Source organism: Sturnira hondurensis, unplaced genomic scaffold, assembly GCF_014824575.4.
Source record: "Sturnira hondurensis isolate 20B ecotype Veracruz unplaced genomic scaffold, ASM1482457v3 Scaffold0007208, whole genome shotgun sequence".
Classification (NCBI taxonomy): domain Eukaryota; kingdom Metazoa; phylum Chordata; class Mammalia; order Chiroptera; family Phyllostomidae; genus Sturnira; species Sturnira hondurensis.
This window is the reverse complement of record NW_028079839.1, coordinates 2,963,384-2,981,271: the sequence shown is the minus strand read 5'-3', so window position 1 is coordinate 2,981,271 and position 17,888 is coordinate 2,963,384. Positions and strand designations below refer to the sequence as shown.

Genomic DNA, 17,888 nt, shown 5'->3' with positions numbered 1-17,888 from the left:
GGAACAGTTGGTTGAGACATTGATGAACTTCCCTGGAAAAAGAAAATCAAGTGGTTTGCTTTATTCTTCCAGGAAGCCTTCCCAGGTGCTGCCCACACTCTTCCTTCGTTCTCCTTCAAGGACACAGGATTCCCCGACCTGGAGATGGACCGAAGTGGGAACACCCCTGCCTCTAGTCCTCGGGGACTGCATGTCCTAGGGGGCAGAGGCCCAGCATCACCGGGACCTCTGGGCCTGAGCTCCGGGCCCGCTCCACACCGTTTCTTGAGCAGAAGGGAAGGCCATTGGCTTGGAATCAGGAAAGCGTCCCACCGCCGACACGCTGCGTCCTCAGACACACATGGCGCCCCCTCCAATCCCCCGCTGCCGCGACAGACCCTCGTCGTTGAGGTGAGTGCTTTGGAGCCTACGTCATACCCAGCAGCACGCACCTGCGCGCCCCCATGGAAGTCCCTCGCCTTGCCCTGTGGATATGTGCGTTATACCCCTTTTGCAGAAAAGGAAGTTGGGGATGGAGTAAGCGAGTTACTTGGCCAAGGGCACACAGTGGCGTGGGCCTGCCTCACCTTGGTCTTTCTGCCAAGTTCTTGCTTTTGATGGCTGTCTTAGTTTGAGGTGCTACTAAAACAAAACACAGAAAAACCCCGCAGGGCGGCTTCCACAGCGCACATATTTCTCACAGTTTGTAGGCTGGAAGTCCAAGGTCAAGGTGCTGGCAGATCTGGTTCTGGGTACAGGCTCTCCTCCTGACTTGCAGACAGCTGCCTTCCCACGGTGGGCTCCTGTGGCCTTGAGCGAGAGACCTTTCTTCCCCTTTAAATAGGGCACTAATTACCTCCCAAAGGCCCACCCTCCAGGAGCTGTCACGTGGGGTGCATCGGCCTCTCACACAGGAATCTGGGGAGATGCATCACTCAGCCCTAACGAGGCCCAGTGCCAGCACCTGGCACTGGCAGCGGCCCCCAGCCCCTCCTGCCAGGACGGGTGAGAAAGGGTTTCAAAGGCGAGTCCTGCCCTTCGGGCTCCCACTGGGCACACAGGCCGCGGAGTCCGGCACCCGGCACCCCCGCCAACCCCGCCGCCTGCTGGTCTCTGCCTTTTCTTAGTAGGATGACCGCCGAGGGCCTCACTGATCACTGAATCACCCAACTGACTCAAACTACTTTGTACATAGCTGTGGCTCAAAGAAACCATTGCCTATTTTGGGTGAGAGAAGAGACATTTGGAAATAAGAGTTGCATTTTAATACTCTGAAAGGCAAAATAAAAATCAGCCCAGGGTAGAAGCAGAGGGAGGTGGTGCCGGCCTCCCTCTCGCCCCTTTCCGGAGCGTTCTCCTTGCGTTCTTCAAACATTCCCATCTGCCCATCGGATTTTCCCGGGTCCTTTCGCCGGAGCCCGGGCTCTCAATTCCGGGGAGGGGGGCTTCTCCCACTTTTCATGTCTCTTCCAAGAGCCACTGCACGTTCATCTCAAAGGAAACATCCCCTTGCTGTGTAGTTCTCTTCCCCAGGACTTCTCCGCACAACCCCGCCCGCTCGCTCACGCTCCCGCGGCCGCCTGCCTGCAAGGTTAGGGCTCGCTCCCCACTCACTGCCTACGTGCTCATAGCCTCAGTCACGGAGGAGATGCTTCAGAGAGATGGCAGCGGTCACTGTTTTTAAAACACACACGTCTTGAATAACTATCTCACCCTGAGGTTCCCCAGTTGTGTTCCCCGGTTGTGATTCCTACACGCACACACCCCTTGTTCCCCCCAGACTGCTCTAAAGGGTTCTGTGTCAAGGAGATTGTCTGCTTCCCACAGGACAGGGCTCTACGGAGTGTGGGGAGCGCCTAGGGTATACGGTCACGGCAAATACCTTGGGAAATGCTTAGTGCCGGACAGAACATGGTCCGATAGGGTCTGGATTCAGGTGAGCTCGGCGAAGAAACGGCTTTCACTTGTGCGACGGGCAGCCTGTCCCTGCCCTGCCCCGCCCCGCCCGGCCTGGCCCAGCTGCCCCGTGAGATGTGCAGGGTGTCAGGGCCACCACGGAACAGAAGGAAGAGGCACCAGCCCCACGCAAGCCCTGCTTCCTCACGCGGGATTCTTCGTCTGCACCACAGCATTCTTGCAAGTGTTAGTTTACTTGCAACGTGGAATATTCTTCCCGTTTGAGGATCTCAGCTCCATGTTTCTGAGACGATGGTCTCTTCTTTCTGAACTTGCTGGCTTCAGGCGGCTCCGTGCGACAAACACTACTGCTCCATTCTCTCTTTCTGGCGAAACTCCTGCCGTGGTTCAAAGACAGGAGGGGTGGCCTGGAGCCCAGCGATTCTCGATTCCCCACGGAGAACGGCGAGGGGGATGCCGGCCAGCTGGACAGGATGACTGCTCACCTGGACACCGGTGCCTCGCTGGTAATTTGGGCAGATGGTGACTCCCGGGGACCCCCGCGGGCAACTTGGGTTCAAACTGCTCATGAGCTGGGAGGAGCCCACAGTGGAGATGATGGATGGGCAGCTTGAATTTCAATCACTCTTCGAAAATCCATGTTTCCAGATGGCTGCTGGGAAAAGAGTAATATGCCCGGACCCTCTGAACTTCCGGGGTCCCACGGGGTGACACCCAATGGTGCGGGAGAATCCAGAGCACTGGCTGAGGTCCCCTCCGCACCACAGGGGACCACGGTGGCACAGAGTGGAACTAGGGCCGTCTGCTCAGCATTGTGCAGGATGCCGTCGGGGGAGCCCCTGCCGGTTCCCCTAGGATGGGGGTGGAGCCCCGGGGACGGTGTGTGTGTCAGAGAGAAGGCCATGGGCGACTTGGGGCCGGGGCCCCACTGAGAAGGGCCAGGCGTTCTCCCCGTGGCCAGCAGGGGCCCCCGCTGCTGCAGCAGCAAGAGCTGCATCCCGGGGCCCGGGGCCATCTGGGGCTGGCCTGCTCTTTGCCACCCCTGCCCCTCCTCGTCATCGCCTGGCAAAGCCCATCTTGTCCATCAAGATCCAGTTCAACGCCGTCTTCTCTGCAGGTGACGTCCTCCCTTTCCCCTCGGAAGAAGCAGTCACATCTGCACCTGTCAGAGGGCGGCTGGGTGCCCAGTGCAGGGTCAGCCCTGCAGGCCCCGGGCCAGGCCGGCACCCTCTCCTTCCTGTGAGTCACAGGTGCAGGGCTGCGCTTGGCACACAGTAGGCTTATTCGTGACACAGCTCCGTGGATGGTGTGCGGAGTGCGGGGGAGCCAGGGTGTCGCTGGCTCTAAAAATGGGTTTTTCTCACGCTTCGATAGTAAATGATTCTTTTTTTACAAACAGATGATCTCTTTGAACACTCAGGCCAAGTTCTGGTGAATTGAAGTGATTATGGAGAATATTAGGATTTTCAAAAATTCAGGAAATGCTGAGCATAAACCAAAAAGAGGGGGTGTCTGCACCCGCACTTCCTCTTGTTCATGACTTGGTTTTCAAGGACGAAACTCACAGGACGAGAACATTTCAGCCCCAACACTTAGAAAAGCAACCCAGTCATTCAAACAAAAACAGAAACTTGCTCCCAAACCCCCCCAGTCGGTTCACAAGATGACGCAAGGAGCCTCGTTCTGTGACTCGGGCACAGGGCAAAGTGTGAACTTTGTCAAGGAGAGGTTATTTTGAGAGAGGACGAAACGGAGCTGCAGTTGAAAATAGTCACAGTCTCACAGGTCACATGGGCCATCAGCGAGGTGCCCTCGGCAGCTGCGGCCAGGCTGCTAATTTGGGGGAGTGTGTTTCACGGTGGGGACAGTGGGTCCTGCGCCCACTTCACCACCCTCCTGGTGGGGCTGTTTTCGACTCACCCTCCACAGGGGAGCCCGGCGCTTTCCCGAGAGGTGCTTGGATTAAAGGCTTCACTAGGAACTACAAGGAGCCAACCGAACACAATGAGACAGACAATTCAGAGCCCCCTCGGTGCCACGATAAAGCCCGCCAGACAGTTTTCGGGAGGGTGCGTGACCGGGGCAGGGGTAGAACGCAGTGTGGGAGGGCTGGGGGGATTGTCAGCCCCGGAAGGAAGACCTGTGACAGAATGAGAGGAGACACCGATGGAAATGACACTGTACAGAGAGAAAGAAAAAGACAAAAGGAGTCGGGGCTGGGCTGAAATACATCCGAAACTTTTCAAAGGGGGGAAATGAAAGAGTGACTTTGTGTGGAAGAAACAGAGACGATAACAACAGAACACAAAAGCCGGAAGGTCCAACATGAAGGCACAGAACAGCCACCAGGGCGGCTGCGTTCGGAGCACAGGGCGGAGAGGCGTTGACCGAATCGGACCCCTGGCCTCCCGCCGGAACCTGGGGCATCCCTGCAGCCACAACACTGTCCCCAGGCCACTGGAGGCAGGACTGGCCTGGCTGCTCAAGGTGTTCCCGAGACAAGCCTGCCTGGGATCTGCAGCCCCTGCGTCCCCCGGGGGCTGCGTGCGCATCACACAGTGGGAATCAGCTCCGGGACGTGTAAAGTTCCCACACACCGAGGCTGTAATGAGGGCGCCCTTAATTCCACGAGGTGACAGCCATCCCTGAGTCATACTTCTGCACCGTTAGTTTCCATTCTGTAATTCTGTGGTCCCCAGCAACAGCGGGTCTTCCAGTTCCACAGTGGCACTAAGTTCCCTTACCTGAGCAGATGGCTTTAAAGCAGAATGTTCCCCCCAAAACAACATCAGTGTCAAATCAAGCCCAAGTCTCCTGATTGAAACACCCCTGCGCTGCAGACTCAGAACTCGGGCCTGGATGGAGCCGCACCTGCAGCTACCTCAAGGGACTGTCCCGGGGCTGGAAGGCCCTCCCTGCGTGCCTGGCCCTGCCTGTACACCCAGGGACCCCTGCCATCATTCTGCATGAAGACTGTTACTTCTAACAGATGCCTGGGAGTCAGGGCAGGAAAAGCTGGCCCTGCTATTGTGAGAATTCATGTTTATCTGACCTGCGGCCTCTCTGAAGCGCGTGGCACCGGGCAGGGTCAGAGGCAGGCCCAGAGGCAGGTTCAGGAACAGCCTCGGACGACACACGCTCCAAACCCACTGCAGACGCGGTGCTGGGATCTGCCCTGGGTCGGGAAAGGGGACACCAGCAGGGGGACACGCACTGCGGCCTCGCAGGGGCTCCGTGCTCAGTCGGGGGCAAGTCTGCCTAGAGGACCCACCCGAGCGATGGTGGCTTTTCCAGTGTTTGCTCCGGCACTGGCCGGACTGTGCTCAATTTAATGAAAAATGAATCATAGGGACGAGGATCACAGTGGGAACTCGCTGTGCCCTAATCTCAGTTATGCATGGAACCTACACCTGCTCTAAAAAAATCGAGTTGATTTATAAAAATGACGGCGTGCCCAGTGTGTTGGGGCACAGGCTCCCTCGGGGGGTCACAGATACAGATTCAGGGGGCACTGCCTCTGCACCGTTGCCACTGGGCACCACTCAGACAGTCAGATGCTCAGGCCCACCGAGACCCCCTGAAACAGCGTGTGCATTTCAGCAGGACCCCAGGGGCCGTTAAAGGGAAGCTACTCGGAGTGGGGCCACAGGACCCACATCAGGAGTCCCCAGGCAGGGCAGAGGGCTCTCCCGGGTTGGAGGGGCAGGAGGGCTCCCGGGGGCAGAGCATGGAAGTACCCGGGAGGTGGCAGGATGCCACGTGGAGACAGCAGGCAAGAAGGCCAGGCGGTTGGAACCCCAGAGCACGCACAGAAAAGGGAGACCTTGTGGGCGAAGGTGGGTGGAGACCCCGGGTGCGGCCCTCCTGACAGGGCCTTGCCTGCCAGGTGAGAAGCTCAGATCTGCCTGCAGAGGGGGCGGGTGCCCTGGGGTCTGGGCATCCTGGAGGCAATTCGAGCTGACAAAGTGGCTGCCTGTCCCAGCCCAGAGGGGTGGTCCAGGGGACAGAAGGGCAGGGGTGGGGTGGGGGTTGGCGTGCACCTCAGCCTGAGACTGACCGAGAAGAGACACCCTGTGGGAGCGGGTGCCCACCCAGACACCATCAGCGGATCCACGGCCACCGCAGAGGAGCCGGGAATGGCCGTCAGCAAAGGCGCACGCTCCTGAGGCGATCGTGAACTTGGCCCTTCGGGCCTCCCGGCCTCCCGGTCCCCACCTCCAACTGCCCACCCCACAGCACCCGACCACTCTCTCCAGCACACGGCAGGGCCAGGAGCGGCTGCATCGGCCGCATCTCTGGCTGACAGGCAGGGTTTGGTGACTGGAGTTAGTCATGGAAGCGTCTCCTCTTTGGAGACACACGTCCTGTTCCAACACAGGGCGGGTATGATCCACAAGACACTCCAGACCTCTATTTCCAAGTGGCCTCCGGCAGCAGGCCACTCGAAATCTCTTGGTTTTTGTCCCGTGTCGAGGACAGTAGGGTATATATAAAACATACATCGTCTCTTTAAGAGGGTTTGGTCAGTGTCAGCAGCACCAGAAGAGGCAGCCATTGGACTCTCCTGACAGGTGCTGCTGGCGTAGGACTGTGTCCCCAACAAAGCCACGCTGAAGCCCTGACCTGTGGTCTCTGTGGATGTGACCTCATTTACGGGTAGGGCCTCCGTATGCAATCAGGTTTAGATGGGGCTGGACTGCACCAAGAGGGTCCCAAGCCCAATGACCGGTGTCCTCGGAGGAGGGAAGTCCAGACGCAGAGACACATGCAGGGAGAGCGCCGTGTGACAACAGAGACGGGGGCGCAGCGGTGTGTGCGCTCGCCACGGGAGGCCCAGGGCTGCCGGCAACCCTGGAACCCACGGGAAGGCCCGGCACAGACCCGTCTGTCACCCTGCAGCCAGGAGGCCTGGCCACCATGACCCTTTCAGGGCTCTGGGGTCCACAATGGTGACAGTCTGTTCTGTCATTGAAAGCCACCAGTTGGTGGTCCTTGGTGACTGCAGCCCCAGGAAATTCACGCAGGCGCCTGCGAGGGACTCTCTGGTCACTTTTGGCAAAGTGAAGAAACCACTTTGCTGGCGGGGTTCAGCGGCTCCTGCGGCTGCAGTCAGCAGCCCTTTGGAACACGGTGGCTGCCCCTCGGGGCCGCACGAGCCTGCCCAGGGATGAGCCCGTCCCTGGCTGATTAAAACGATGGGGGTCTCCTTCTAGCACAAGTCAACGGACACACCGCTTGGTCTGAGCCAATCAATCTAGAAGCCACCATCGGATGAACTTTTCAGTAAGAATGAAATAAAACGCCACGTCCGAGAAACACACACAGCCTGTGAGCGCCCGGGAACGCCCCCCACCGCTGGTTCCCTTGGGCACGCGCTGTAAACACACTTGTGGTTTTGGTCCCCACTTCCTGCACCGTGTCTACAAAAGGGTGATTTTCTTTTCTTTTCTTTTTAAGATTTCTACTTCGCAGCACGCCCCAACCCTCCCAACACAACACATGCTCCGTAACAAGTTTCTGGTCCCGACAGCATCGTGCTCGAAGCAGCATGCGCACGCCACGGGAAGGTGCCCGCGCGGAGGGGACGGGACCGGGCGCGGCCCTTTACCTTGCCCTTGTCGAAGTAGTGGATGATCTCCTGGTACAGCTGCTCCTTCAGTTGTCCCTGGGTCGTCGCCTGGTACCCGTCCCGCTGGGTCAGGTGGGCTGCGCACACGTCCTCCGACCACTAAGGCAAAGGCAGTGTGTGAGTATTGTCCCCAGGGCAGGGCACATGCAGTGCCACCCTCTGCTCACCCTCGGGGCAGGATGCGCAGGGAGCTGGGCATTCAGAGCATGCACGCAGCCACAATACTGGGGACCGTCGGGACTGCTGTCACTAGGCAGTGGGGCCTGGAAGTGGGGGCAGAAGACAGTGCAGAGGCCCCGTGAGGTGTGCAAGACAGGAGGAGGTGAAGGTGGGTCAGAAGCCCAGAGAAGCAACCCAGCAGGTTCCAGAACGCATGGACCTGTCAGCTTGCTCCTGATGCCCTGTCACACCTGGGACGTGCTGTGTGAGCCAGGTGATCTGTGCTGTCTCGCTGGGTGATCGGGGTGTGGCCTCAGGACTGTGCTGCTCGACATTGTCATCGAGAGCAAAGAAGGCCCATGGACCCCACTTCCAAGTTGTAAACAAAGGGCCCAGATGGGCGACCCAGCTCCTTGGAGACGGGGCATTTCTGTACCTTCAGCCGGACACACTGCCTGGCACAGGGCAGGGCCAGCCAGTGTTCGCGCATGGGCAGGCAGACGCACAGAAAGACGAAAAGGCCTGCAAAGGTCTCGGCCAGTGGGAGACAGGCCGAAGGGCAGGCAGGCTCATTTGGCAGGTAGACACTTGAACTGAGGCTCAACGAGTCAATGGCATTAAGTGCAGGGGGTCCACACAATTCTGTGTTTGGTGAGGACTTCCTGTGCACAGGACCTACGTCAAAGGCAAGTCGGAGGGGCTGACCCAGAGACAGTGCCACTGCAAACTGGGGCGTGAGGCTCAACAACCCATAGAGAAGGTTTCATGGGCAGCACGGAGGGGGGTGAGGCTGTGCGTAGGGGTCCGGAAGACCCCCTGGAGCGAGTCATCAGGATGGGCTGGTTTTCAGCCCAGAGGGTGGAGCCTGGCACTGTAGCCTGATGTGACGATGACAGTGTTGCAAAAAGCAGCATGCTCCCAGGCTGCCTGGACCAAAGTAGGGGTGTGGGGGCCCCGTGGGACTCAGTCTGCTTGGGCCACACTCGAGGCAGTGGGGCCTGCTGTGGCCCACGCTGGAGGGGGGACATGACACATGGGAGGTGCTGGGGAGGCAGAACAAAGCCAGGCACCACGGTAACAGAGGGCACAGGTGCACAGGTGCCTACGTGAATGAGGAGCAGGCTCCGGGGAGCTGGCAGGGATCCCCGAAGGGCTCGTTCTCAGCACGCGCCCCTCCTGACACTCTTGCATCCAGATGGTCCCAGGGCACTGCGGGCTGGGCCCGGGCTCCGAGGCGCAGGGCAGAGCTGGCCAGAATGGCTCCCAGCTCTAGGAAGCAGGGGTGGCCAACCTTCGGGTGTCTCTAGGCCACCCTGGAAGGACAGTTGTCTTGGGCCACACGTTAAATACGTTATGACACGTAATCACACAAAAATCTCATCATGTTTTAAGTGAGTTTATGATTTTGTGTTGGGCCGCGTTCACAGCCATCCTGGGCTGCATGCAGCCTGCAGGCCGCAGGCTGGACACCCCTGTAACTGGTCTGCATATTTCATCATCATGAACTTGGACTCACGAATCCTGGCCACAACTGGAAGTTATAACGTCATTAATTATGGAGTTTTCACAGCATGGCTAGATTTCTACTTTTGGGGGGGGTATAAGAAAAAAACTTCAAGGGGATTCAGAAATGTAACTACCATAAATAAGTACAGATTGGAATATTCAGACCACAAATGACTCCTTTGAATCTTGAAATCACTTAGAAAACTGAGGAGGGAAGCCAAGGTCCTTATAGCTTCCTCATAAACAGGGAGCTGTGAGAGTTTGATTCCTAGGCCACCGGCTACTGTCCTCGTTTGTGGACAGTGTCCGTAAGCAAGAAGGACGGCTCCGTGTGAGGGTTTTTAGTTGAGGACCAAGCGCGTATTTGTCACTGTTACACTGAGAGGAACTTTCGTAACAACACAAATAATGTTCTTCAGCTTGCTGATTAACCAGGACAATCCACATTCACGGCTGGATCAAAACCTACTTAGGAAAGGTTGCAAGACATAATGATGCAAAAGACAGGAAGAGAGATTAGGGCACAGTGGCGACTTCAGTGGAAAATTCGATCTCTGTGGGAAAGATGATGCAAGCAGGCCAGTTGATCCGGGTTGTGAACACACCCCCGTGAGACACAGATCCAAGGATGAGACAAATGGCAGCTAATGCACACCTATGTATTTTACACTCCCAGGCATGTTTAATGTTCACGCGTACGAGAGAGTGCAATGGTGGGCGAGCAGTTTGTCAACCTTATTTTAATTTCCTGGTGTTAGAGAAATCTTTTCCTATTTGCAAAAATGCTCTCTTTCTGAAATCTGGGTCCCTGACACAGGAGGACTGTTAACATTCACAGTGGGACAGCTGGGGTGGGAGGTACCCACTCCAACCTCTCCCTTCACGCGTGTCCATCTTCTCTCGGGCTTGGGAGCTTCGTACGGTGTGAAGTCCAGGGGCTGCTGAAGGCCATTGACGAGGCGTCCAGACGGAGCCAGCCTCCAACCTGCCACCTTCCAGGAGACTCTGCCCTGTGCCCACTGTCATGCATCTTAGCGGGTTTGCTTCCACTCGGCTTCAGGGGGCGGTGGGCCTGGGGTCTGAGACAGGGCTCCCCCAGTGAGCAGTGGTTACGGAGGGTCACGTGCTAAGTTCTAGTTCCCGGTTGTTCTCGTTTATCCGATTTCCAATTTTTTGATTTTCCATATTTTTAAAAATAAGCACAGGACAAGAAAGACGCTGTCCCGCGTTGGTGACATTAAAGCAGAAAAGGAGAGGCGGTGCCGCGTCCCCCCCACCCTCCGTCCCTCCCCTGTGCCCTGCTGGGATGGGTCGCGTGTGCCCTGCCCGGACTCCGCTGCCCCAGCCTCCTCCTTTCTGGCCTCATCTCCACCGTCGCGGGGCCTCCCTGGCAGGAAGAAGGAACCGCTGGCTGCCCCGAGATGCGCGCTGATGTGTTTACGATGCTCGGTGACAACTTGGGGGACATCTTGTTAAATGTGCATCCACTGGGCCACTGCCATCGTCCAGGTACTTCCTGAATATTGTTGTTTATGTCACTGTGTTTAGTCAACACCCCTAAAACCTTGGCTTACAGGTTTACTAAAATGCCACTGAAGGATATGGTTTGCAATCACCTTAGCATTTATAAAGACACAGTCAAAAAAGTGCGTGCTACGGCGTTCTTACCTTCAGCAGCTTGGCGTGGAGCAGCAGGGTGTAAGCGGCCTCGGTGTAGTTGTCACACTCTTTGTGCAGGTCGCACAGCTTGTACAGGTACCTGAGACGGCAGAGCACAGGCGCACCCTTACAAACGCCACCCAGCGATCCGTGCTGACGATGGCAAGAGCTACACTTGGCCTTCGGCGGGGCGCGTACCTAGCCTTTCTTTTCACAGTGTTCGCAATTCGTAATGCCTTGCAAACATTTGCCGCAGGCAGCGTTAAAAAACCTTCGAGAGTAATAGACAATAGTTTTTTAGAAATTTAAGTACTCTCTTTTCGGGACAAAAACTGAAGCCGGAACAAGGAGGTAGAATTATACTTCAAGGTTTCTGGTTCTTGCCTAGAATTTTCTCTGCACATTTGAAATGAGAGTACACGTGCTTGTGATTTCTTACATTACAACTGAATCCAAAAGCACACACACGCATGCACACGAATCCATAAAAACCCAAATCTGAGAAAACAAGAAGTCCAATGACCACAGTGAATGTGATGCAAAGACTGTCTCTGCCTACAGAAATAAAAGCCGTGCCCTGGCCAGTGAGGCTCAGTGGACTCAGCACCAGACTGAGAAGCAAAGGGTCGCCGGTTTGATTCCCAGTCGGGGCACATGCCTGGCTTGCAGGTCAGGTCCCCAGCAGGGGGCGTGCGAAAGGCTACCACATGTTTTTGTTTCCCTCTCTCCCTCCCTTCCCTTCTGTCCAAAAAAGTATAAAGTCTTGAAAAGAGAAATAAAGGTTGCTTATTAATAAAAGCAGCTTGATTATATTCTCAATATTATTACTTTTTAAGAACTAAAAAAAAGAATCCTGAAAACCAGAAGTTTGAAAATCGTGCTTGGTGGAATAAACCGCCATCAAGCACTAATGCCATGTAGGTTATGTCCTTATCTGGTCTTCTAAGTGAGAATCTCGCTGAATGTCTGACTTTGGCCCCTAAAAGTGACCCAAGAAAGGGAATCAGCCACCTCCTACCACTACTGAGAAAAACGCCCTCACTCAGTGATGGACAGACAGACACCCGGCACCCAATGCAGAACATAAGACTACGGAGCCAGAACAAAAATGCCCTGAAAAATATTCGTGCTGCCTGTTTCCGGTCACGTTAGGGCTGGATTTCTCATTTGAACCGTGGCTTGCTGCGGAGCATCACGGTCTGTGGCACTGCCTCTTTTCCAAAGGGCCATTCGAGTCAGTCAGGGAGTGAAAGAATCACTATGTCTTTGCTTCTGAGCTGGCTAAGCGAGACCCCCAAATCTCCACATCGGCCTAGGCAAACAGCACCCGGGCGCCAAACACATCTGGGCGCCGCACCGGACTCAGTCCCTGGGCTCCACCATTTCCTGCGACGCAAGCCCCGGGGTTTGAAAACGCTGCTTAGCACGGGCCTGACACTCGGCCGTGGTAACAGACACGCGTGCAGACGGGCATGATGCCCACCTACCTGAGGTACATTTCTTCTCTCTCGATTTCCTTGTAGAAATTCTGAAAAATCAAACCACGACACGTTTAAGAAACCCGTGCTATAGAGAAATTGACAGTTCTTCCCCTGGCGGCCACCCCGGTCAATGGGCCCAGCTGTTGGGACTGAAACCGACACGTCACAAGGGATGCGAAACCAACGTACTCCTTCACCCCCGGGGGGAGGGGCGACTGCCAGGATCACGCTCCCTGCACTTCAAGTGCTGTGGTGGCTCAAATCTACTTCTGTCACTGGAAAGTCACCTGCCTGCAGTTAAAACAAGGTCCCCCCCAAAAGATCTGACATCTTAACCATTGTAATCTCATTAGAAGTAAAAAAAATGAAATAAAAAGATCCCAAATGTGGGCATCAGCAAGGTCACACAATTTCAAGCACGCTGGGCTCAGCCTCGCCCAGAGCCACGAGAAGGCAGCACGGCGCTCTGGACCCGAGTTGCTGAGCACACTGCCCACTAGCCACGTGGGTCCAACCGCTCAGTAAATGTCACCAAAGTTAGATGAAGTTAGAAAGTCCCCGACTCGGTGGTACTTGACCCGCACTGGGAACTGGCGCTCGGGTTGCTGTGGCGACAGAGCAGACACAGAGCGTGCCCATCGTCTCAGACATGTTGCTGGGACAGCTGTGTGCTGGACCGCAGACCCCTGGAAACACAGCTCGAAAACGGGCTGCCATGCAAGAAACCCGTGTGTCTGAGCATGGGCAGAGAAAGGCGGGCTCGCAGGGCACCGGCGCAAGGGGTCTCCGCGTGTCGTGCACTATTCTCTGGGTGAGCACGACCGTTTCTGTATTCCCTCGTGGGGACAGCTCTGTGAACCTTTCGAATATTTGTCTTTGATGAGGGAATGAAAAGGTGCACAAGAGCCACCTGACACAGCGTTAGGTGCGAGACCACCTTCCGTGGGCAATGCAGCCCCCGACCTGACGTCAGCACGCGGGAATGGCGCCTGAGGCCAGCGTGTCACCACTGTGGAGGCTTACCGGGGTCCAGTGAGACAGAATTGCCTGCTGGACCTCATCAGCGCAAATGGACACTGGCCCTGCAACTGAGCTCTCGGAGAAGCCACGACAGGCACACATGACAGGCACACACAGAGTCAGAGCGGCGCGTCCAGAACGATGCACTGAGATTTCCGCCTGTTGCTGCATCTGAGATACCAATGGTGCCTGTGCAACGAGGCTGTTTCCGGCTGGCGGACAGCTGGAGTGATGTAACCAAGAGTCAGCCATCACCTCTGACCCCGCCTAGCCAGTGAGCACAGGCCACGGCTCACCCCATCCTCTGCGGCTCTCACACCATTCGTCCTTTCCTGACCTTTGCTCATTCTCCCTCACGGTTTCCCAACGAGGATGACCACGATTGTCACTCTCTCCCCGAGACAGGGGGATGTCTTCTGTCTGCTGCCTGCGCCGAGTTCTGGCGCCTCCTTTCCTAGGGCTTCAAAGCCTCTGTGGCACCGAGGACGCCCACCTCAAAGCCCAGTCTCTAATCAGAGCCCGCGCGTCTCCGTGTGGGAGCTCAGCTGCTCTGACGCTCCACCCTGGGCTCTGCGCTCAGCGTCCTGCCCCCCTCGGGCCCCTCCACACCGGGGCTGACGTGGGTGCAGGCTCTGAGCCATGGCTCGGGGACCGGGTCCCCAGCTCCGATCCCCCACTGTGCACCAAGCTTTCGGAACGCACACTTTGTGTTCTATTTTCAGTCTGTACTCCTTCATGACCAACACAGACCCTACGGCTTTTAGAATTCCCGTCAGAACCACCTTAATTAGCTTGGCGGAGGGGCCCCAAGAGAGGAACCTGCATCTGAACGATGAGTCGACCAGCCATAGAGACGGAAGTCTGGGTGGCCAAATTGCGCAGCAGAGCCAGGTGACGTAACAGAATTACCGCCCAGTAATGAAAGATTGTGTGATTACCGGGGGATTCGTGCACACCTCCCAACGTGCGTTTTGTCCGTTGGGAGCCAACGTCACTATACAGGCAGCCGGGGGAGCTTGGGGGACTTAGCCCCCTGGACAGAGGGCTGCTCGTGCCTCCCCTTCTTCCGCTCCCACTCACTGTTTAAGTACAAGGGAGAGCAGAACATGACCGAGCCACGGAAGGTGGCAGGTTCACTACCTCCATTCTCTCAACAACCACAGCATGGACCCAAAGGAAGTTTGGCAACGGGCGTACAGGGCAACCCTCCACTCTGCGACACTTCAGTTTTTAACGTCACTGTTTCCAGGGTGCGGTGGAGGGATGTGTGCCCAGCTCTTCCTCATCCCCTCCCTCCTGCAGACGAGGAAGCAGGGGCCGCCCGTTCTGCCCCGGGAGGCCGGGAGCGAGTGGCCGCCACTCACCAGCACGTTGACGGTGCAGCTCATGCGGTTCTCCTTGTTCTCGTCGTGCATGATGGTCCTGTAGTCCAGCAGCCGCTCCATGAGGCGCACGACCAGCCTCACGAACGTCTCCCCGCTTTTGGCCAGGTATTTGTGCTTTCTGCAGTGCTCCAGGAGGCTGCCAAAGGCGGACCGCGTGCGCGGCGGGTCAGCGAGGCCCGGCTGGCGCGCAGCTGGCCACCGGCGCCGCCACTGACCCGGTTTCCTTCTCCCCGCTCCAAAGTTCTCTGTGGTCTGATCCCAGCCCCTCTGTCCCCGCCCTGACACGAGCCCCCCCACCTGCCATCGACACTTACATTTTGTCAAACAGCACCTTGTACTGTTCGTCTCCGCGGCCCCCCTCCACTTCGTGGTCCAGCTTGGTGATGATCTCATTCTCGAACTGTAATTAAACAGAGGAAGCGTAAGCGAGCAGAGGGGCGGGTATTTCACTTCATGACGGGCGTGAGAATGGCTCATCCGCCGGCAAGGGACCACCCCCAGAGAGCCCCCCATGCCTTTGAAGCCTGATTTCATTTCAGAGTCGCTGTCCCTGGGGCCCTGCAGACTGCAGGTGGCCCCGTCACCGGGGAAATCTGCCATTTCCTCCCCCGGTTGAGGGAGTCTAAACACGTAGATTCTGAGAGCAGGAACGGGAGCCAGACAGACAGACGCAGAAATGGGGGAGGGGGATCTGGGTGGAGAAATTAAGGTGCTACGTAAAAACGTGTCTCAAACATCATCTCTACGAAAGAGCCCCGTCTGAAACAGCTCCCCAGCGGGAGACCCAGGGGCCAGTTCACTGCCACGGCCGACGCAGGCCCGGGAAGCTTCTCCCTCCGGAAAGAGCGGCGGGGGAAACGAGAGGCTTCGGCCAGAAGACCCCCCAGCAGACGCTTCCCAGAGTCTCCAGGTGACGCTCTGCAAGGGCTTCCAGGGGATCATGGTGCACCAGAGCCATCAGAGCCGATGGTCTCTCGGACCCGCGCTGTTGGGAAAGACTCCAAACTCTGGTGTGGCGCAAATCTGCAGAACGTGTTCGAAGGCACCGTGAACGCTGCGGCTGATCGGGCTGGAAAGAGCTGCCACCACAAGGACATATGTGTCCCGTCCTCACTATCCGGTCCCCCGTCCCTGGCAGCATTCAGAGCTACCTCAGTCCTGGGATTCTGGCCAAGTGACTGCCACGCTGTAGGGGGTCCCCAGGGGCTGGAGGAGGCCTAGTTCCCACAGAGCTGACCTGACCGACGGCAGGCAGGAGGAGCCCAGGAACCAGAGTGCAGGACTCAGGAAGCGAGCCCACCGTGCACGGCAGGATGCCGGGGTCACTGGGGCCCTCGAACGTACAGACACCACCTTTACTCCCAGCCAATAACTCCGAGTCCTCGCCACTGTGACCAGGCTCCCGTGAGAACTCAGGCTGTGGGAGAGGGAGGGTCTCCTCTCTTGGTCCCTGCAGTGGCCCCGACGCCGAGAACCACTCCTGGTGGCGATGATGAGGATGGGGCGCATGTGTGACGTGCGCATCAATTACTGGCTAGAACTGGTACTGAAACGGAGTCGGGGGGCTTGACGTGCCAGCGAAGGCTCGGGGCAGCGGGATGCAGGGACATACCTGTTCGCTCAGCCACGAAGGCCCAGTGGTGGCCACACCCACCCAAGTGCCTGTCACAGATACTTCGGGTGCTGTCTACCGTCCGGGGGACCCAGGGCAGCTGCGTCAGTGGCAGCTGACAGTGGCCTCTGTGGAGCTGGGCTAAGCAGGTCTGAGGAGGCCCAGGGTGGAGCCTGAAGGCAGGTGCAGACCTCTGCCCTTGACGGGGCCACGTGTCTCAGCCCCGTCGGATCTCGGATGTCGGATCTCGGATCGCGCAGCAGATGAAAGGGAACCGCAGACAGGCCCGGAGAGAAGCACTGATTCCCACTTGACATCAAGGACTCAGCGACCTCACAGAAACCTGGGCCTCGGTGAACACCCTCCCCCCCGCCCCCGTCCTCCTCTTGATCCTCTTCATCGTCTCCTCCTGCAAACGTGCACCCTCTGTCTGATTCTGCTTAGCCCCCGAAGTGCAGGGGTTTCAGGAACACGGAAAAAGAGGTGGTTTTATTGAAGAAGAAAGGACGACCTGCTTTGTTCCCCCAGCTGCAGTCTCAGGATAGTGACTTTTATTGGAAAGCAACACCCTTTTGACACTAACCCACTATCACTCTTTACTGGGAAGAGCTCTTCCAAAGGCGGCCCTTTTTGAAGGGTGGGGTCGGCACAAGGGAGATGCCTGGCTCCCACCAGCCCAAGACGGGGTTTTCTGGCAGCCCCGTCTCCCAAACTAGTCCCACAATGGGGACGCCAAAGATTCAGAGTGCGGCGAGGGCTGATCCTTCTGAACAAATAACTGGGTTCAAAATGACACTACATTTAATTAACACGCGCGGTCCAGTCCCACACGCACAATGAGCAGCCAGTGAGGAAGGCACAGAGGAGGCAGAAGAACACGCCCGACCCTAACACAGGCAGATGCGCCCAAGCATCCAAATTGCTCACCCTAGTTCATCAGAAGACACTTGAACTTGGAGTCCACCTACTGGGAATGGTGTGTTTTCTCTGCTTTCACGTAAACCTGGCTGTCACAAATAAAGGCAATAAGGAAGCTCCGCTCATTAAGCATGCTGCTTTTCAAATCTGACTGATGAATTTGGTGTTTTCTAAAAAGAGTGAATGAATGATAAGTAAATCAGAAGAACACAGCTGATTCTAATTTTACTAACCTCTAGTCTAAACTCAGTAATTTGCATAGACACCTGGCAACCTGTTTTGTTTATCAGCCAGAATTCGACACACAGATCTGCAGCTCGCTTCTAATTCCGGGGTCTCTGAATTTTTACAGAATGTACTAGAAACCACTTGCTAGAAACAGTGTGCTGTGAACTGTTATCATAATCAGAACAAAACGATGCTGCCTACGTAAATTGGAGAAAGCACATTTGTTGCTAGAGCAGAGCTGGTTTTATAAAAATCGCATTTATTATCCCCGTAAATGCCTGCTGTTTGGTGATTCGCGGCAGGGTTCTCTGTGGTTAGGATGAAATTAGAGCGAATTTGCTTTATTGCTCTAAAGGTGGCAGAAGCTCACTCATGTGATAAGTGAAATCATTATA

General features: G+C 56.5%; 1 protein-coding gene across 2 annotated transcripts in view; it reads right to left on the bottom strand.

Moving 5' to 3' along the window:
• DOCK1 (dedicator of cytokinesis 1) overlaps nucleotides 1-17,888 on the bottom strand; it is a 377,799-nt gene that overhangs the window by 35,460 nt on the left and 324,451 nt on the right. For both annotated transcript variants that reach the window (XM_037051192.1, XM_037051193.1), the window contains exons 34-38: nucleotides 15,050-15,135; nucleotides 14,715-14,871; nucleotides 12,337-12,377; nucleotides 10,859-10,949; nucleotides 7,505-7,624 (exon numbers count right to left, since the gene is read on the bottom strand). In XM_037051192.1, the coding sequence (XP_036907087.1) occupies nucleotides 7,505-7,624; nucleotides 10,859-10,949; nucleotides 12,337-12,377; nucleotides 14,715-14,871; nucleotides 15,050-15,135 (495 nt within the window). The remainder of the gene's footprint in view (nucleotides 1-7,504; nucleotides 7,625-10,858; nucleotides 10,950-12,336; nucleotides 12,378-14,714; nucleotides 14,872-15,049; nucleotides 15,136-17,888) is intronic.